At 41.5% G+C, this 21,468-nt stretch overlaps 1 protein-coding gene across 8 annotated transcripts in view; it reads left to right on the forward strand.

Annotated features, from left to right (window-relative positions):
- The window catches only part of Fgd4 (FYVE, RhoGEF and PH domain containing 4), a 227,235-nt gene that overhangs the window by 183,271 nt on the left and 22,496 nt on the right, over nucleotides 1–21,468 (forward strand). For all 8 annotated transcript variants that reach the window (XM_021236542.2, XM_004855019.3, XM_087200184.1 and 5 more), the window contains 6 exons: nucleotides 8,157–8,246; nucleotides 10,919–11,064; nucleotides 11,481–11,637; nucleotides 17,956–18,094; nucleotides 20,737–20,795; nucleotides 21,120–21,266. In XM_021236542.2, coding sequence (XP_021092201.1) covers nucleotides 8,157–8,246; nucleotides 10,919–11,064; nucleotides 11,481–11,637; nucleotides 17,956–18,094; nucleotides 20,737–20,795; nucleotides 21,120–21,266 — 738 coding nt within the window. The remainder of the gene's footprint in view (nucleotides 1–8,156; nucleotides 8,247–10,918; nucleotides 11,065–11,480; nucleotides 11,638–17,955; nucleotides 18,095–20,736; nucleotides 20,796–21,119; nucleotides 21,267–21,468) is intronic.

A 21,468-nucleotide genomic window follows, 5' to 3' on the forward strand; every position in this document is an offset into this window, starting at 1 on the left:
TTTGAGGGGCTTCTGACAAGTCCAAGTGAAAACATCTGCTACCAAGCTGGGACATTTGGAGGCATGGTTTATTGATTAATAATGCAAAATTATTAAAAACCTAAGTCTTTATCCCTGTGGTGTCACATAACAGCTAGGTGACTTGGGTCATGTCACTTTAGCTGTCCAGGTTAGGGTTTCCTAATACGTTAACCAAGTGATCGAGATGATACACAGGAAAAACAGTAATGATGTTTTCCTGTGAGAGGACGGAGTCGAGCTGCTAATTAGGTTAATTTTGCACTGCCGAGTTTCTGGCTCCTGCAAAACATCCGTTTAATTAGGCCTGTGGAAATAAGGGTCTGAGGCCCAGGAAAGAGGGTCAGAATGGCAGCGGAGAGGCTAGATGTGTGATCAGTATATGACAAACTTGTAGGAACAGGAAGTGGGTCCAGAGAACGTGAATACAGTGGAAGGGGACATAGGAATTGTCCACGAGGAAAGGGAGAGCAGCATGTCCTAAAGCTCAGAGTTCAGAGGAGTAGGCTGGCCAGCACAGCTGAGTTGGTGAGCTTTCAGGGCCAAAATTCAGAAGGGAAAGTGGGAGTTACTCTGGAGACCCAGGCCTTGTGTGGAACTCAGCAGCTAACTAGCTCAGTGAACTTGGGGACCTGAATTAAACCGAGTAAATTCATGACACATACATGCTGGTGGCCCCTGCTATGAACACAGAGAGAAAACTTACAGTTGAGGCAGAAGACAAGATACGCAAATGCCCATCTCTCCTGACTGTATGGCGTGAAGGAGAAGGAGCACTCGGAGGTTAAGCCACAGTTCAGAGTGGCTGTGGGTGGGCTCCTTGTTGCTCACAGAGAAGTCGAGGCAGAGCCGGGGCCTCTCCAGGGATGGAGGGACCGAGGGACCACAGAATGGAGGTAGCCCTCAATTTGGAGCTGCAAAGGCCAGTGCGACGTCCTGAGGACAAGAAAGGAGCTGCAGCATGGTGAAACAGTAGGTAGCTGTTGTGGTAGTTTGTGACCATGATTCTGAGAGCCTCAGCCAAGGACCGTGGGTCACTCAACAGCCTCATGGCTTTGCTGGGTGGCCTGGCTTTCAGCAGCCTGGCAGAGGGAGCCAGCTATAACCAGCAGGTCAGTGGTGCCAAGATGGGATGGCAGCATCGGGTGGATTAACAGGATGTTGACATGAAGCAGGAGAGTTCAAAAAGCTCTGATGCATGGAGTCCAGGTGTTTAAAGCGGCAGCTTGTGGGCATGAGAGAAATGAAAAGGTGAGATCTTAAGAACAGAGCAGTTTGTATGTGACTTTGAAAACAGGAAAGAGAGCCGTGTAGCATGGCCAGAAACGGAACCCAGAGGTAGGCTGTAGGTTTGGATCCCAGCTGTCTGAACCTGAGCAGGCTGCTTAACCTCTCTGTGCCTCAGTTTCCTCATCTGTGGAGTGGAGATCATGTATCTACTGTATAATATACCCATGAGGCATAGATTGCAATGGACCCTCAAGTTACAACCTGCCTGACGTATGAACAACTTGGGTTAATTAGGTTAATGGAAGATTCATCTGCCTCTTGTTATCTATAGCATCTGTCTACCCAGGTAAACATCTAGATCTCAGCTGTATTGACCTACAGCCAACTTGAGTTAACAACCAGCCCTCAGGAACCAGTCAAGTTTATAAGTCAAGGATCTGCTGTACTCCATAGTTTTAAAGTATTTACAACACCGTCTCTGCCTGCAAGAGCTGTGTATTTGGTAAATACACATGACATCCTGTTTCTTCACTTGCCAGTCAAGATGAATACACTCAACATCAGAGGTGTCTTTGACCAGATCCAAAATGCAGCGCGTTCTGCCCAGTGCATATCCCAGCACCCTCTGCGGGTTCTGTTTTGAGCTGAGGTGCTTTCTCTAGGGATGTACAGATGAGTACTGTGACTTGGGATACTGAGGATTGTGTGAGAAAACCCATGGGAAGCATAGCATTGTGTGCACAATGGAGTCTGCCACTGTCTCTCATTTGTGATGACTTCTTCCCTTTTTGGTTTAGTGGGGAAAAATTTTGTAGAATAATTCCAGAATGAAGGTGTCTAATACACATTAGATTTAAGATGCTTTTCAGATGAGAGGCCAATTATGTGACATTCAGATATCACTATGACCTAATTTAAAATTATCACCTGGAGCCACATGGGACACTTTGCTATCTGAGAAGGCATTTAAAATGACATACCAAATTTTGATGCATCTCATGAATTCTAGTGCAAAACAATGTTTATTCTCTAAGTTGATGCAGATTTTTATGAGAAAATGGTTTCAGAAAGCACTGAGGTTCATGTATCTGTACAAAACCACACTTTCTGTTGGAGAATATGTTAACTGAGAGCAGGTTTGGGTAGAGATGCCCCGGACCTGAAAACCATTTCATTCAGTCCTATAAAAACCTCATAATTTACCTGGATCCTTTACATACATGTCTATGAAGTATGTAGGAAAAGCTGGAAAAACTTTTAGAAGTTTGAGTAGATGTTTTTAGAAAAAAAAACCTTCCTGCTTGAAAATGAAATGACATATGAGAACATGAAGAGTTAGGCATGGTGGCACACGCCTGTAATTCCAGCACTCTGGGAGCTAAGTCAGAAGAATCCCAAGTTTGAGCCCAGGCTGGGCAACATAGTGAAACCCTGTCTCAAAATTTTAAGAAAGGCTGGGGTGTAGCTCAGTGTGAAGGCCCTGGGTTCTATCCTCAATAATGGAATAAAAAGCATAAAGTCAGTATGTGATTCATTTTAGAATAGTTTTGCCCTTGGAGCCCTTTTGGAAAGTGTACTTGTTCATTGGCTCTGTGTCTGCTCCCCAGCTTGGCATGCAGGGCAGATAGCACTGATTTTGAAGAATGAACGACTGGCTCCACACAAGCGTTCCCTGCCTACCTGGTTAGTGAACTCTGCGGGTGGCAGCAGGGGCTTTGTCCTGCCCCCTGCCATATGGGAGACTCCTGCCAGGTCTGCAAAGGGCCGCAAGGCTGTAGCATCTTCAGGTGAGGTGGCAGGAGCGATGCTGAAATTTGTTCACGAGTCAGTGGCACCAAGGCCAGCAACCAGGCCAATCCTCCTCCCAGAGATGCCGACCCCACAGGGCAGGCACACAGAAATAGCTCAGGGGGCATTGAGCAGCAAGGGGAAATTACTATGGTATATTCAGTTAAAAGAGGAATTAATCTTTTTCAATTCTGGTAGTTTAGATATACATAATGTATTTCTGTTTTGAGGCAAAACCCTGAGGCAGTTTTCAATATATGAATATAGTATTGTGAATTTACAAGTGAAAAAAAAATCCTTTTAAAGAGAAATTCAAAAGTAGGATATTTCAGGCCAGGGATGTAGCTCAGTGACGCCAAGCCTGCCTGGCAAGTGCAAGGTCTTGAGTTTGATTCCAGGTACACAAAAAAGTAGGATTTTTAAAAATATAGTTTACTAAAAATTATAAATTATTTCTAATTCATAATTATTTATATGAAATGTCAGCCCTATTAGGTTGTAATAGAAGAAAATGAGGTTGTTACTGTTTTATAAACATTACTGTTTCTCAGTGGATCACAAGAATAAATTACTTCTTAGTAAAGCGCTAAGCATAAAGTAGGTGTTATATAATTTTGAAGTGGCAAATATTAAGAAACAGTGTTTACTCTACTATTTTAAAAAATTGAGTACCGCCCCCTTGTCGCAGCATTTGAAATGCTACTTTATCCTTGATACATAAATCTACCAGAGCCTGATGATGCGGAAAGAAAAACCAATGCTAGATCAGTTTCTCCTACCCAGCATAGGTTACTTATGTGTTCCCCAAATGAGCGAAGATTTCTCCCCACCAGCAGTTCTGTGGCTGGGATGCCAGCTCTGGGAGCCTTCTCACTGATTTCAGTGAATTCTACCAGGCAACAGCGTCAGACCCTGTGGGTGAGGCTACAGTGAGGCTGCCCTGCCCACTGCCAGTCACGGCCCCAGGTGGTACACCTGTGAGCTGCCTGCAGGCTATACATCAGGGCAGCACAGCCCCTCCCTAGGCATGACTGATGTGCTTTAGTTACTTGCAGTCTCTGCTTTAAAGTCTTTCGAAGGATACGGAGAGGCACAGGCGAAGGGTGGAGGTGTGGAGCTTCAGGGGCCCCAAGCTGCAGTGCAGCCAAGAAGCTCCACGTGCTCACCTCGGAGGAACTTTCTGAATCCTGTCCTTTGGGCTTTATGGAGACTTCCTTGCACTGGCAAGGGTGCTAGGAGACTAGACAGGAAGCCCACAAGGCCTTCCCATCAGGGTCTTCTTGGTCTCTGCCCCGGGTGTGGGGAAGGCCCCTGTAGAATCACCAGGGTCTGAGGCCCACTGTTAGGTCAGATAGGTCAGAGCATTTCTACGTGGCCAGCTCCAAGACAGAGTGGGGCAGATTAGGGTTCAGTGGCCCAGGGTGGGGAGAGAAATTCTAGTTTCTACTATGTGCCTTGGGGAGGGAGTACTGAGCCATGGACTATAGCTCCCCCCAAATATATATATATATTTATATAAATATATAATTGTGTCTCCATAAATGTACTCATAGGTGCACTTCGGTAACTATGTTGTAAAAGTTGAAAGCCATTATATTAATTTTTACATTAAAAAGGCCCAATTTTGTAGCCTGATAATTATTGCTAAAATCCTAAACGCTCTGCCTTAAATGAAATTTATGTTGAAGAATAAAATATAAATTAAAATGCATGGTAATTCCCACATCCCACTTCTGGGTGGATTTGGTAAGCAGATAGTTTGCCTCTGGACAGTCTGTCTCCTCCCAGGCACGCCTCGCAGTCTTGTTTTTTGTTGCAAAGAACGGTGAGAGTCAAACTGCATTCTGAGCAGTCACTTAGAATTGTGGACTCAGGTGTATGGCTGGAATCTGACACAGACGCTTTTGACAGTCTGTGACCTTGAGTAAACTACAGGGCTTCTTTAAGCCTCGGGATTTGATTGTGTGTGTGTGTGTGTGTGTGTGTGTGTGTGTGTGTGTGTGTGGTGTTGCCTGTAAAATATTAATAAAAATGGCTATAGAACTCTAAAGATTAGACAGTTTATGTAAAATACAGTGTCTGGCACACAAGTGGTCAGTGAATAAGAGTTAGCTGTTATTATGGTGATTTTGTTCTGATTAATCTAAAGCAAGGCTCCATGAATTCATGATTTCCTCATCTCTGCTGCGAAAATCCCTTGTAACTTTTCTGCAGACCTCTGTGTGAGTGAGTGATTAAAGTGTATGTCAGCAAAGTTATTTTTGCTAACTTTGCTTTGGCGCTGGCAAGGTCAGGCACCTAATGTGTGTATTAGACCATCTGTGTGGAAGGGGCACAGCTTTTACTAATAACAGCTGTCATCTCTCAGATTTTGCAAAATAGGACCAGGATATCCACAATTTGCCAAGTTCAGCTAACATATGCTTTATAGTCAGCAAAAGATTGTTTCTTATACACTTCCTATTTGAGATCCTGTAGGATTGTGGAAAGGAAAACCTCTGGGAACTTCATTGTGTAGCCGTAATAGATGGAATAATGTGTTGGTTAACATATTTTCTGGCTCATAAGAGTTCTTTTATCAAGGCACAAGTTCTGCTGGATTTCTTTCTTTAAAGATATTATCAGAACTAGAAGCAGATGTCAGCGCTATTAGACTAAAACTGAGGGCTTTAAAAGACCAAAGTATCGGGCTGGGGATTTAGCTCAGTGGTTCCACCGCCTGCCTCGCAAGTGCAAGGACCCGAGTTCGATCCCTGGTACCAAAAAAAAAAGAAAAAGACCAAAGTACCGCTACAAAAAGCAACACAGATGTGTCTCAGATGCATCTTGCTAAGTGACAGAAGTTGCAGAAGACCCAGTCACTGTGATTCCATTTACCAGACACTCTGGACAGGGACAGCTCAGGGTTAGCTGGTATGGGGAGCCTGGAAGTGGAGGGAAGGTTGTTAACAGAAGGCAAAAGAAGCATTTAGGCTTGTTGGGAATGTTCTGTATCTTCATTGTGGCACTGGTTATATGATTGTATGCCTATGTCAAAATTCCTAAAACTGGAAATTTTACTGTTTGTAAATTATGTCTTGGTAAATCAGGCTTTTAAAAAAAGACTTTGTCATGTTGAGGCAGCAGAATATTTCTTGTGAGTATGAGGGATAGTGTATCTGTTCCCCTGAAATGTTGATAGGGTTCATGTTTTTACTATGCATTTGAGTCCACTTATTACAGTTCAGAAGTCACATTTTTATTTCACTAAGTACTTTTATCTTTTCCTCCTCTAAGTATTAATTGCTTAAAAGTTACTTGAAAGTTTTTAACTGGATTTTACTGCACATATATCATTGTATTTGAGTTTTCTATATCAATGAGGATGCTTCCAGCCACAAATAACAATTAGCCAGACAAAATCAATGACAAAACTTTTGGCTTCCTCCCTCTGGTCATGGGATGGCTGTTTATAGGACTTATGTGTACATGACCCTCATTCACGTAGAGCCCACAGAGAAGTCTCTTTCTGTGACTCTTCCAGAAAATAAGCCAGGTATGGTGGTGCACATCTGCAGTCCCAGCACTTGGGAGGCTGAGGCAGCAGGATTGCTGAGAGTTGGAAGCCAGCCTGGACTACATAGTGAGACCTTGTCTCAAAAAAAAAAAAAAAAAAAAAAAAAGAATAAGGAAAGGAAAGAAATAAAATGCATTCTATTACAACCTAAGCCCAAGGGGTTTAAATACTTGAAGAAGCCTCCATAGACAAGAAATGGAAATTCAGCAGGTGGTCAAAAGAAGAGCAAGTTTAACACAGTTAAAGAAATATAGCAGGAGCATTTACCAGGCTGAGACTGAGAGGATGGAAAGAAGGAAGACCTGGAGATGGCCAAGAATATGTTTGGGTAATGATGAAAGACCTATTGGACTGGTGTGTTTGGAGAGAAAGATGCTTTTAGACATACAGTGAGAGAGAAGTTTGAGGAAGTGAGTGGAGGTCTGGGTGTTTCTCTAAATGAGAGGAGGACTGCTGGAGCCCACCTTTCTGTGGGAAGTAGGATCACGTGTACCGAGGAAGGTTTTGAAAGATCCCTCAAACAGCCAGGTGCAAGGCTGGGTGGACCCCCAACAAGTTGGAATCAGATCATTTGGAAACCTTGATTGACCCGAGCTTGACATTTGGTGTGCAGAACAGATGCCAGTGATGAGAACTTGAAGGATGATGGCTAAGACAGACCATCTTGAGCAGCGGGGCCTGGGAGCTGGCTGGATTTCACGGGAGGGGGCCAAGGGTCAGGCTTCCAAAGCAGGTGAACTGGAAAGAGATGCTTCCGTTACCAAGATGGGAATGTTTGGGGTTTGGTGTTGAGGTAGAAATTCTCCAAAAGGAAGAATTTGGTCTTAGCTTAACACCATGTCAAAGTAGTAATGAATGCTCAGCAATAGTTTGTAATACTCTCCATTTATTTAACAATACCATTCATTTATTCAACAATAATTGTATTGAATTCCAGTGTTTTCATGGAAGCATTGTAGTAGACACAGGAACTAGAGCAGCTAATAAGGAAAAAATGTCCCTGTCATCATAAAACTAGTAAGGCCATACAAATATATTTAAGGGTTAAGTATGTACTGTGAAAATTAAAAAGTGAGATATAATTGAAAATAATGTAGATGGAGAGGTGATAGGATGCATAGGTGAAGCAGGATAAACAATGTGTGGACAGTTGGGTCTCAGTGCTGGGCCTATGGGGGATTTGTTTTACTACTTACTATAATATGTGAAATATTTCGTAAAATGTGCCTTGAAAAGGCAAAGTGTGGTATGCATAGAGCTCAGAATCGGTCCAGATGTTTGAGAGAGTGGTGAGAGCCTGAGAGAGGTAGGTAAAAATAGTGCCAGGAACTGAGGAGAAAAGATGTTTTGAGGACAAGGTAGTGTTCACTGCTGCAGAATTAAACTGCATTTCAAATCTAATTGATTGTTTAGTTTGCAGATGTTCCCTGATGGCTGAAAAGAGTTGAGTACCTGAGAAATGTAAGAAATCAGCTTTGATCAGGCTACTTGGTGAGGTGTTTATTGCTTGAGAAATAATGTCCAAATTCCATTTCTAATGTGTGGATTTCTGTTCTATTCATAGGAAACAAATGAGCAAAAACTTCACAAAATAGCCAATGAACTTTTGCTCACAGAAAGAGCTTACGTCAACCGACTTGACCTCTTAGATCAGGTAATGTCTTCCCTCAGAATCATTTGATGAATTGGCATTGTATATTATTTTAACCCAGTAATTTAGACCGTTTAGAAACTGCAAGACAAGGCTGTTTTTTGATGAATAAGAGCTTTTTGCTCAAGGCCACTTTAGCACTTTTCAGCTACATTGGTGAACTCACTTGATATAAACATTTTGTAATTCTTAAGAGTTTTCTCCCTGTACAAGTCACAGATGCCTTAATCTGTGTTCCACAGTGTTAGACATTAGTCTGATTATTGGCCACTTATTGTGGCCCTGGAGGAGTGGGGCATGTTACTGTCACAGTCTGCATAAGATATCAGCAGTGCTAATGCTGACATGAACAGATTGCTGATTCTGTTTGTCTTGTTTGTTTGCGATTCAGCACTGTGTGAGTGATCTTTTTTTTATTAATTTTATTGGTACATTTTAGGTATACAATATAATGACATTCATCATTGGAAATTTGCACCTTTACATAGTCTCTCTTAGTTCTTATCTTTCCCCCTTCCCCTGCCTTCCCTTCAACCCCTCCATCCCTCTCTATTTACAAAGGCTTTGTTTTCATTTTTTCATTTTCTCATATTAATTCCATTCCCTTCTTTCCTTTCCCCCACCCCTCCCACTTCCCCTTCCCCTTCGCCCCTTTTCTTCCTATTTCACATTATCTATTATACCTTTTAGTCCTTATTTACACTTTCAGTTTCTCACACTAGAGAAACCATTCAGTATTTACACATGTGCCCTGTTTATTTCACGTAAGAGCATCGCCTCAATGTGCATCCATTTTGCTATAAATGTCTCTAATTTCTCATTTTTTATGACTGAGTAGTACTCCATTTTAAACTGGTACTCCATTTTTAACTCAGAGGATTTTGAGTTCATTTGTTTCACCTTATGTGAAATGTTTTAATGGAGTGCCTGGCATAAGGTAAACAAGGGAATATTTTTTGCACATATAATCACTTTGTCATATTTTGTACTGGCTTCATTATATTTTGTACTGGCATCATCTTGGCAGTCATTTGAGGATGATTTCAAGACATTTTTTAATGTATTATAAGAATAACTGTTGAAAACAAAAGCTTTTGGCTGGGGATTTAGCTCGGTGGTGCTGCCCCCTGCCTCAAAAGCGCAAGGTCCCAAGTTTGATCCCCAGTACCAAAAAAAAAAGAATGGGACTGAAAACAAAAGCTTTTAAACCTGTTTCAACAATTAAAAAGTGACACTTGGTTGACTGGCTACTGATACAGATTCTTCTTATTCAAAAAGAAGGTGCCATGTGTGAATGTTGGTTGTTAACATGAATTGTCCCTCTCCAGCAGTGGAACGCTGGAATTTCAAGGGAAGGGCGGTCCTGGGCACTTCAGCTGAGGTCTCAGGAGTGAGCACCATGCCTCGTAGGGTGAGCCTGGAGGAGCACTTGAGGGCTTCTGTTCTTTAAATAGGGAGATCGTAGCTCAAATGCTTATTTCCCAAGGAATTCCACTATGAAACAAAACCAGTGCCTCTGGAGTTCGAGCCTTTTGTTCCACATGAGAATTATAGACCTAGACTTTGTGGTGGCCCCATCATAAAAAATGTGTTCTCTCAGTAAGCCCGCCCTCCTCTCCTCCTCCCTCTCCCATTCTCTCTGCCAGACTAACTGGGCTACTATTGCTGAGCTCTTAGACTTTTAGGATCATAATTACTGTACTAGCCTATCTTCTGGAATGTCTAAGGAAATAATTTTGTGTTCTTTTTGCATCCTAAGAAAACGCAGTGGAGGTAAATTTAGAAAATTAACAACCATCTGGCCATTATGAAGGAACAGACCTCCTTCTGCCTATAGTTAGCAGAATTGCAGTGGAGAGGGATACTAGCCCTTGTGAAGTAGAGCTAAGACTGCAGGGTGTTTCTGTTTCTAGTTGTCTCTAAGGTACCTGTTACTGTATGCAGGGGATCTTTCTTCCCTACCAATCAGTGTCTCATTATTATCATGTATTATTATTTACTAAAAAGCAGGTGAACATCTATAGTCAAAATGAACTTTTGTCCACTCACTGACCAACAGTTCCATTGTGGAAACTAAATCATGTATCTTCCTTTCCCATGGTACATACAGTTTTAATGGAAAAAATGAGATTTACGTCAACAAACTATAATGAAGAATAGTATGTAGTAATTGCTATAGAAGTCATCTAAAACATAAACAGAAGTGAAAAAATACCACAGTGACTGTGTGTATAGAAAATGTTTTCATATTCCTTAGCTCTAGCTGTAGATCAGAAGAGTAAATCCTGTTCACTTTAATTGGAGATTATCTGGCACAGAAGGTATATTCTTTTTTTTTTTTTTTTTTGGTACCGGGGATCGAACTCGGGTCCTTGCGCTTGCAAGGCAGGCAGTGGAACCATTGAGCTAAATCCCCGGCCCTGCAGAAGGTATATTCTTTATCTTAACATCCACAGATAAGCACATACCTTAAGTGAGAGTCACTGTGTCCTAATTTTTATACATAGTCCTCCCAAATCATATACCCATTATTTCAAATAATGATTGGTTTCTTGAACCATTAACTTCTCCATTTATTCAACAAAAAATAACTAAGAGCCCACCGTGGGCCTAACTTAGTGCTAGTTGGTTAACCAACCAATCTGAAGTAATGTTTGGTTTATTCTTTTACTCAGGTATTTTATTGTAAACTATTGGAAGAAGCAAACCGAGGCTCATTTCCAGCAGAGATGGTGAATAAAATCTTTTCTAACATTTCATCAATACATGCCTTCCATAGTAAATTCCTATTGCCAGAGCTGGAGAAACGAATGCAAGAATGGTAAGAGGAGAGGATAAAAATGATAAGTCTACGGCAGTCGTACAGATGCTGTTTTAGCCTTTCAGTTGAAGTTGAAATACTACTGCACACTGCTAGAGCTAGACACTGTGCCAAATTTTTATGTTCACTGTTTGATAGCAGCTGTGGTACATTTTCAGCTTGAGCTGAAAAGAATTTCATCTCTGCTCTCTTTTGGCTGAGGAAGACAAGACATAAGGGTAACCTGGACTTTGAGAATGCCAAGCATCTCTTTTTACTAAACTCCCTTTCTAAAGTGCTTTATTCTCTTCCAGTCTCACAGCAAAGTGGATCTGATAAAGCACAGGGTGAACGTAAAAAGTACTTACTTCAGTTTGACTTGTTAAGCCATTCATTCTATAAGAAATCTTAATGACTTGTTTTGATATTCAATACAGGGAAACCACTCCTAGAATTGGAGACATCCTTCAAAAACTGGCACCATTCCTTAAGATGTATGGAGAATATGTGAAGGGATTTGATAACGCAATGGAATTGGTTAAAAACATGACAGAACGAATTCCCCAGTTCAAATCAGTGATTGAAGACATTCAGGTAAGAGGACAGGGCTGTGAATTAATTTTTCCACACCAATCATATGGTCTTCTAGATCTACAACTTGAGATCTAGAGATTTGTCTGGATACCTAGCTGAAATCTATTTTGCTGTGAGTTATTCAAAGGTCATCTTTGGAGAGTTAAAATATTTATTGAGCACATGCCACATACTTAGTGGTAAATTCTTTCTCTGCTTTTGCAACCAGCAGAGGCCAGCTTTATTAGGATCTACATACATTTGTAAAGCGAGTTCACAGTCTGCATATCTCCCATTCTTTCTGAGGTGGAAACTTGGAAGGAATATAAATAAATATGAAAAATGATTGCTGTCAAGCTGAGGATTAGGAGGAAAAAATTTTTTATCACTTTATATCTATATCCTGATTTTCTTTTCTATTAACTTTTACCAAACCCAGATGATACATTTTCATAATACCATAGTAAATTCCAGAGATTCTCTAGTCAAAAACTAACATTGTTAGTAACTTACTCTTTGATGTAATTTAAATATTGAATGGGAATTCCCTACATGACATAATATTTTGGGGGTTGGAATTTTATTTCTCTTTAACTTCCTTCTTCTGTGTTACAGAACTAGTTCTTAGGGCACCATTTTAATTCTTCTGGGGTTATTTTCCTGGTGATTACTCTTGAGATTACATTATACATACTGATTTATCACCACCTACTTCAGATTATACTACCTTAATTCTGCTGAAATATAGACACATTCCAATATAGCTCAATTCCCTCTTTAATGGTCTGTGCTATTAGCATCATGTATTTCATCTTTATAGTTTAAAACATAACAGTATAATGCTATAATTGTCTCATAATTTTATGTATTTTTAAAAGTTCAGGACATGAGAAAGAATTATCTGTAACTATATTAACACACATATTAGTCATTTCTGAAGCACTTTTACTACCTTAAAAATCATTTTTTGTTTTTTGTTTTTTGTTTTTTGTTTTTTGCAATACAGGGGATCGAACTCAGGACCTTGTGCTTGCGAGACAGGCGCAGTGCCACTGAGCTAAATCCCTGGCCCTTAAAAATCGTTTTTTAATCTTAAATTGGCTAGCAATGAATTCTGTCATTATTTTTATCTAAGACTATCTTGTTTTACCCTTACATTTAAATGGTAGTTTCCCAGGCTATAGACTTCCTGGTTGACCCCAGCACTTTCAATGTGTTATGTACTTCTTTGTTCCTCTATTGTTTCACATGAGAAGTCAGACTTTAATTTTATTGCTACTTTTCCTCTGAGTTATGATTCATTGTTCTTTTGCTGTTATCAAGATTTTTGTCTTTGTTATTGGCTTGCAGCAGGTGGAATATGATGTATACAGGTGTGGATCTTTTTGTATTTTTTTCTACTTTGGGTTGGTTAAGCTTCTTCCATTTGTAGGTTGTTTCATTGCTACATGTGCAGTACACAATGTTCACATTCCTCGTGGGGAGTTGGTGTGTGTTCAGAACACATCTTCATTCCTTTTCTCTTCCCTTTCTCTCCCCTTCCTCCCCCCCTTTTTGATTTTTGTACATGTTTGCAGTACATAATGTTTACCTTCCTTGCATGCAGTTGGTACATTATTTTTTAAAATCATTTTGAGCTGGTTTTGGCCATTACTTCTTTACTTTGTCCTTCTCTTTTCTTTTGTGACTCACATGGCATAAATGTTGATATTCTTTTTTTAAAAAATTTATATATTAATTGGTACATTTTAGGTATACAGTACATTTACATTTATCATTGGGTGTTTGTACCTGAACATGATGTATCTTAGTTTTTATTTTTTTTTCCCCATTACCTATGCGCCCTTCACCCCCACCACCCTTCCCTATTTACATAGACTTTGTTTCCTTTTTTTTTTTTTCATTCACATAATTTTTCCTTTCCTTTCTTCCCTTTCCCCTTCCCTTCCCACCACTCCTCCACCTTTGGACCTTTTCCTGTTTCAAATTATCAATTATTCGTTTTAATCATTTTCATCCTTATTTACACTTTCAGTTTCTCACACTAGAGATACTATTTGGTATTTACACATGTGCGTCCTATATATTTCACTTAAGAGTATCGCCTCAATATGCATCCATTTAGCTATAAACAACTCTAGTTTCTCATTCTTTACGGCTGAGTAGTACTCCATTTTATAAAAAAACCACATCTTCTTTATCCAGTTTCCAGTTCATAGGCACTTGGGCTGTTTCCAAACCTTAGCTGTCACAAACTGTGCCACTATAAACATGGGTACACATATATCACTGTGGTATGATTCTTTTAATTCTTTGGGGAAGATACCCAGTAGGGGAATAGCTGGGTCAAACGGGACCTCTAGTCCTAGTTCTTTGAGGTGTCTCCATACGGATTTCCAAAGTGGTTGCACCAGTCTGCACTCCCACCAAATGTTGATATTCTTTTTTGGTACCGGGGATCGAACTCAGGACCTTGTGCTTGCAAGGCAGGCGCTGGAACCACTGAGCTAAATCCCTGGCCAAATGTTGATATTCTTTATGTTATCCCACATGTTTATGAAATGGTTTCCTTTTCTTTAATCTTTTCTTCTTTCCGTTCTTCAAAGTATATAATTTTTATTAATCTTTAAGTTCCCCGATTATTCTGTCATCTCAGATATGCTGTTGAACTCTTATAGTGAGTTTTTCATTTTAGTTATACTTTTCAACTCCAGTTTTTTCTGTTTTTTCTCTTTTCATATCTATCTCCCCTTGAAAATTGCTATTTGTATATTCAGTGTTCTTACATTTTCCTTGACTTCTTCAGGCATAATTCATTTCCTTGGACATATTCATAATAACTACATTTAAGTCTTTGTCACATCTTACAACTGAGGGCACTTGGATAACTGTCATCTGCCTTTTCTCTCCATTATAGGCCACACTTTTTTTTTTTTTTTTGGTACTGGGGATCGAACTTGGCACCTTGTGCTTGCAAGGCAGGCAGTGGAACCACTGAGCTAAATCCCTGGCCCAGGTCACACTTTACTATGTCTTTGGGTGTATCATCATTTTTTGCTGAATAGTAAACATTTGTGATAACCTATCATAGCAACTCTGGATTCTGATTTTCACCCACTGAAAGTGGTTGTGATTACATTGTGTTTTTCTTACTGTTTTTTATTGTTTTGTTTTGTTTAGATTAGGGTCTCACTATGTAGTCCAGGCTGGCCTCATACTTGCAGTGATCCTCCTGCCTCAGCCTCTAGAGTGCTAGGATAACCAGGGTGTGACATCACACCCGGCTCTTACTGGTTTTTTGTTTTTGTTTTTGTTTTTTAACTTGCTTAGAGTACGTCTATAAAATAACTCCCTCCGGTGTGCAATTGCTGCTGTCTCCACTAAAGATTGTGTTGAATAGTCACGTGTATTCATGACCCTCCCTTTCTAGAGATGGCCCATATGCCTGTGCTGTTAGGAGTCAGGCAGTGATAGACAGGAGAGTAGGTCCTACTTAGAGCCAGTGCAGTTCTGTCTGTGCTGATGGGCCTGCCTGTGGATCCCCGTGCTCGTTTAGAGAGCAGGTCATTTTCAAGTTCACTGGGCCTTCTCACAACACCCGTCCACATGTAGTCCCAGGCAGCAGGTGACTATTTGCCGGCTCAGCCAAGAGTGTGCTTAACCACATGATTAAAGTCACCACACCTGTGACTTCTGGCTAGCTGGCCTCCTGGTGCCCGCTCTGAGACAGCACTGCTGATGCCCAGGCCAAGGGCCATGTGCAGTGCGCCCCTCCTCAGTGAATGCTTCTTTCCTTACCTCGGTGGGGAGCTGCTGGGCATCACAGCCTGCGGTGGCACTGGGAAGAACCCTCACTGATGGAGATGGGCAGCTGGGACCAGCCCCAGGCCAGAGCACCACACCTCTCACTGTTGTCACCCACAATCTAAAGTTTTTAAAGCATACATGCTTTGGGATTCCCCAAATTCGGAAAGGGTGGTTTTGCCAGTTTTGCCCAGTTTGATGGTTGCTTCTAACAGGGAGGATTTGCCAGTGCCCTTCCTCAGCCACAGCCACAAGTCTCATCCATCCCTTCATGGCCCTTTCAGCATCTCTTCTCTCTCATGGTTAAACACTCATTGACCTTTCAGAACACTGGCTCCTTCCTGACTGTTGTCCCTGCCCTACCTGTTGACTCTGAGACACAGGCTCGATGTGAGGTTTGCCTTCCCCGTCTGTCTTCAGTCCTGCAGTGACATCAGCTGTCCTGTCTGACACTTGGGTGGGGGTCTGCAGCCCTCTGTCCCCCACTTCACAGCAGCTAGTGCTGTGTGAAGACCTTGTCAAGACAGTGAGCCTGTTCCATTTGTGTTTCCTCCCAAGTATTTTTCCATCGGACTTTGCATGCCTTCCTCAGAGTAGCTGACAACTCTGGCATGGAATTAGATTAGACAACGCCATTATCCTCTCACTAACCAGACCTCAGTGATTCGGCTTTAGCTTTGATCTGTCTCCCCCTGCTTCTCTTTCTCAGTACTGGGGACTGAACCCATGGGCCTTCTAATCCTGAGCTACATCACCAGCCCATTATATTTTTAAACAGGGTATTACTGAGTCACTTAGTTCCCCCGGCAAGGGCTTGATCTTGTGATCGTCCAGCCGTAGCCTCCCAGAGTGCGGGGACTATATATGATGGTGTGTGCTGTGCCATCATAGCTGGCTTCCTCGTTCTCTGGGTGTGTTCATTTGTCAGGAGATGATGTGTGCAAGGTGCTCAGCACACTGCTTGCTGCACAGTAGCTACTAAATGATGAGGATGGTGGCGATGGTGCTTTATCAAGTTCTGCAACATGTGTCTTCTCCATATAATAAAGAAACACCATGAGCTGTGGAGAGCAGCAGACAGGGAACCCATGAGCCAAGCTTGTTCTGTCATGTGTGGTCGTTTGACCTTCACTTCTGATTTCTCTGAGAAGTAGTTTCTTCATGTAAAAATTTTGACAGTAGTAATATTTTCCTGAAGATAACAGATTTCATAAATCTGTTGGGGAAAATCAAATGAGGTAATTAAATTTATAAAATGAATCTTGCATTTTATTAAAGAAAGCTATAGTATTACTTCCTCAGCTTCCATGCCAGTTTCGGGCCCTTGTTAGTTTTTTCCCTGTCTGCCAACAGCTTCCAAGCTGGCTCGCCCTCCCCTTCCTGGAGCCACACTGCCTTAGGAGGGCTCGCAGAGCTCAGATCTGACGGTGTCGCTCCTGTGCTTAGAGACAGTGGTTAAGTCCGCGTTATTCTGCTGGTCCCTGGCACTATTAGCTCATCTTACTTCTTCTTCTCATCCCCAGGGTCCTTATGCTTATCTTTTTACCAAGACAGCCCCCTCACGCATCATGCACTCTGCCCTGTACCTGTTCTCTCAGGCCTCTTCCTGGACTGCTCCCTGTCTTCCCCACTCTTTTTCTACCAAAGCCTGCACTCCTCAGTGCGCTCGCTAAATGTCCCTTCCTGGGGAACCCTGTCGTTGCTTGTGTGCCGTGAACGCAGACACGACGTCTTAACGCAGTGCCTGGGTCTTGGTATGAGCCGAGTATTTTAATGGGGTGTCTGCTTTGTATGATATGAACACCAGCATGTTTTGTTCTTCCTTTCTTGTGGTAACAGCTTACTGAAAGTAAGGGATATAGGCTTAATTTTGTCTAAGAAATGGAGTTTGATCTCTAATGAAGAAGAATGCCCGACCTAACAAAAAATTAAAATTTTCAGTCAGATAAGAGGATGCCCAGATCTTGTCATTCTTCCACATGGAGTCTTTCTTTTCTTTCAGAGGAAATGACATTATGAACACCTTATTATGAAATAGTTTCTGCTAAGTCCAGAGTCATTTAATACAGTTAGGCCTAGTGAACCGCATTAAATAAGTGCATCTTTTGAAAATCTGTAAAATATTTTTATAACAGTGTGCCTTCACAGACCCTAGTTGTCATTAACTGAAGTGACTGCCAGGAATCTGGTATTTTCTTGTTTAAAATTCTGCTTGATTTTTTTCCTTTCTATTCTTATACTAGTGATCTTCAAACTTTTATGTTATAAGAATGATTTCCTTTTTTAAAAGTGCTTATTCTCTAGCTCCTTCCACAAAAAGTTACGATTTCATAGATTGGGCTGGGGTTCAGAAATCATCATTTTAGAAGATGGCACCACAAATATATCTGGGGCGTTGGTGCATAGCTACACATTGTAGTAAACTATTGTCCTGTATATAGCCACTGGTTATTATTATATTGCTCTGGTTATAGCCACTCCTTAGACTGGCCAGCCTGATTGTGAAATGTTTCTTTAAAACCTTGCTCATTGCAGAAGCAGGAGATCTGTGGGAGCCTGACTCTGCAGCACCACATGCTGGAGCCCGTTCAGCGGATTCCCCGCTATGAGATGCTTCTGAAGGACTACCTAAGGAAGCTGCCTTCCGACTCCCCGGACTGGAGTGATGCAAAAAGTAAAAGCCTGCTTCTCTTCCCCTCCACGATGGGATAATCCCACAGCCAAGCTACCTGTGGTTCTAAAGGGAGATGTGTCACACAGCTGCTGTGGGGAAGCGGTGCTGTCAAAGTATCATCTCCCTGGAAATTGTCATCAGCACCCCCTCAATTAGGCAAGCCACGGGAATCCTTTTTCCCCTTCTGGATTCCGGATAATCAATAATTGCAGAACAGAAAACAGCAGTCTTAGAGAGTTGAGAAAAGCAGTGCTCAATTACCTCCTCCCAGGAGGAGCACAGCATTTGGGATTGTAAGGGCTGCTGGTTAATTAGCCTGGGTAAGTCCCACCAAGGAGGCTAAGAGGACATTTACTAGGTAAATAGAACCTCAGCGAACCTGGCTTCACCCACCCTGAGATGTTTCAGGAAATGCTGCTTTTTATTATGTAATAATAATAACACTTTCCCCAAGAAAACTTTATTCCAAGGGCCGGGGATTTAGCTCAGTGGTTTCACCACCTGCTGCACAAGCGTAAGGACCCGAGTTCGATCCCTGGTACCAAAAAAAAAAAAAGAAAACTTTATTCCAATTACGGTAGTTGTCTTTAATTTTTTCATTAGATTTAAATGAAAGGCTTGTTAAGACTCATGGGTTTCAGTAATACTTTAGTTTTACCACGTAGTTTCTTTTCCTTTGTTGTTTTTTTTTCTTTTTTGTGCTGGGGATTGGACCCAGGCCTCACATATCACACATGCAGTACATCGTCTGCCACTGAGCTGCACCCCACCCTCTGGTGCACTTTGAAGAATCAATCAGCTATTAAAGAGATGAGTGAAAGTCAATAGAAATGGCCTGATATGCAGCAAGTACTAAAGTCCTGATGTACAGTCCTAAGACACTGCTCCTGTCCCTTATAATTTCTTGCCTTTAGCATAAGTGGCCCTTGGTATAAAGGGTGAGAAACGTGAAACCTCTCTTTGGCCTTGGAACCTCAGTGTTCTCTGGACGATAAGCTATGTCCGCTGTTTCTCCTCCCATGCCAGTGACCACAGAAACGTCCCTTTTCCCACCCTCTGCAGTCTAGTGTGAATTTGACATGCCATTTCCCCAGCCTGCTACTTCCTGGGAATCCTCCCCATCCCCTTTCCCACATAGGGCCTGAGTGCTGGGTTTCAGTGGAAATGACAGTGGTGTTTGAAGGTGAACCCTCTGTTCTTCCTCAAACTTGTCTCTTGAGTGGTTGGCCCTAGCCCACCTTACTGTATCTTCCTCTATCCTGCGCCCTGTGTCGAATGCACAGAACTGCCCAAATCTGAATACTGCTCCAACATGTAAATGAAAATGCACCCTCTTCTGTATTCAAGGACTTTCCATTCCCCTAAAATATCTATGTTAAAAACAAGAAAGTTGGCATAGTAGAGCATTGTGTTACTCTTTTTGACTTCCCATTGCTACTTAAAATTCTAAGGAAATCACAAAAGAAGGGCTTTTAGAGGCCCAAAAGTAGGAAGGAAAGCAACAAAAGTGCATTCTGTTCAGCAATGCAAAGACAACAGAAAATGCAGTCTAGAAGGAACTAGGTTGCTGTGGTAACAGAATGGAGGCCAGTGTTCACAGGACAAAACGGAAGGGAGAAACAGGACACAATTCAGGATTGAGAGGTATCCCTGAGGTGGCTCGGGCAGGGGCCCTTGGCTTCCACAGCTCTGCAGTAGCAGCCCTTGGAGCATCCATGATGGCCATCCCAAGAGTTCCCATTCTCCTCTTACCCACACTTGACCCAATAACAAAGCCCTCTAACACTGGCTTTAGAAGATTCCCTTTCATCCGGCCCAGGCTGGAATTATGAGCATATTTCCCCAAGGAAAGTTTGGTTATGCTTTGTGGTTACTTTGCTCATAAAACTAGTGAGGTACCACTGTTGAAATGTTGTAGAGCTTTTCATCAGAAGACCTAGGTTCAGATCTGACCCTATAACACCAGAGCCGAGTGACCTTAGCCAAGTCCCAATACTTCATTTCTTTCAAAGATGTGTAAGAATTGGCATTTAATAGTCCCCCCCCTTAACTGCAGGGGATGCCTTACAAGATATTCCATGGATGCCCGAAGCTGCAGATAGTACTGAACCCCACTTGCATATTATATACAGTACTGGGCTTTTTCCCCCCTGAACATACATACCTATAATAACTTAAGTACAACAAGAGATTATCTCATAATGGAATAGAGCAGTTACAATGGTGTACTGTATTAAAACTTAACAATTATTTATTTCTGGAATTTTCCATATAATATTTTCAGACTACAGCAAAATGGAAAATCAGGAGGGATTACTGTACATAGAGAAGCTCCTGGCAAGGTACCTTGCACCTAGCAGGTTATAAGTGCTTGTTGATTTCTAAGGTCTGTTATGAATTAAACATACTTGTGAGCATGATCATTGTATATGACTTTTTAAAATAAAGAAATACCTTTTGAGTTCAAGTAATCTGCTTACAGATGAGTTTTTGAAAGTGTTTAGTTTGTAAATGGAAATTGCTGCTACTTTCATTGTGTCTTTGGTCTCAGATTTCTTATTTTAGTATGTAAATTATTCAGTTACCTAGCAGCACAGGAAGGACAAAGCATATTTATTTACTTTTCTTTTTTTCCCATTTAGAATCACTTGAAATTATATCTACAGCAGCAAGTCATTCTAATAGTGCAATAAGAAAAATGGTAAGTGGTTTCTAGAGGCAAGAGAAGCCTTCAGGCTAGACATTGTCAGTAACATAACCTAATACTATCTGTAGGTCTGGACCAAAGTAAATGGATATAGATGAGCAAAAACAAATGTTTACACATGTCTAGTGTCATGTGGAGTAATCCTCTCCCCTTTTCTCTTAGGGTTCAGTTCACTGATGTATTCTACACCCAAACCTGTGCTTACTCCCAGTCCTTTCTGAATGATGTACATTTGAGCTAAGGACATAGTACAATTCCAGTCACTAAGTTGAAACTGCCATGTATTTGGTCTTGGTGTCTTTTGTTTTAATTTTCCAGGAAAACCTAAAGAAACTCTTAGAGATTTATGAAATGTTGGGAGAAGAAGAAGACATTGTCAATCCTTCAAATGAACTAATAAAAGAGGGACAGATACTCAAACTAGCTGCTCGCAACACATCAGCACAAGAACGCTACCTGTTCTTAGTGAGTATGATTGTCATAGTTGCATAAGAGTAATTTGCTAAAATTGTTGTATACATCTTGGAAAAGTACGATGCTTGCTCATTCTCCAAAGTAATTACATCTAACCTGGCTTAACCAACACTGGCAGGACTCCACATACGACAATATTCTAAGTAACTGGAAGTTACCTAACGGGCATGGTATGGCCGATAGTGGGGCCAAG

Source organism: Heterocephalus glaber, unplaced genomic scaffold (assembly GCF_053883595.1).
Source record: "Heterocephalus glaber isolate CG9 unplaced genomic scaffold, H.glaber_assembly_v1.0 deba00001733, whole genome shotgun sequence".
In the NCBI taxonomy this organism is placed as follows: Eukaryota; Metazoa; Chordata; class Mammalia; order Rodentia; family Bathyergidae; genus Heterocephalus; species Heterocephalus glaber.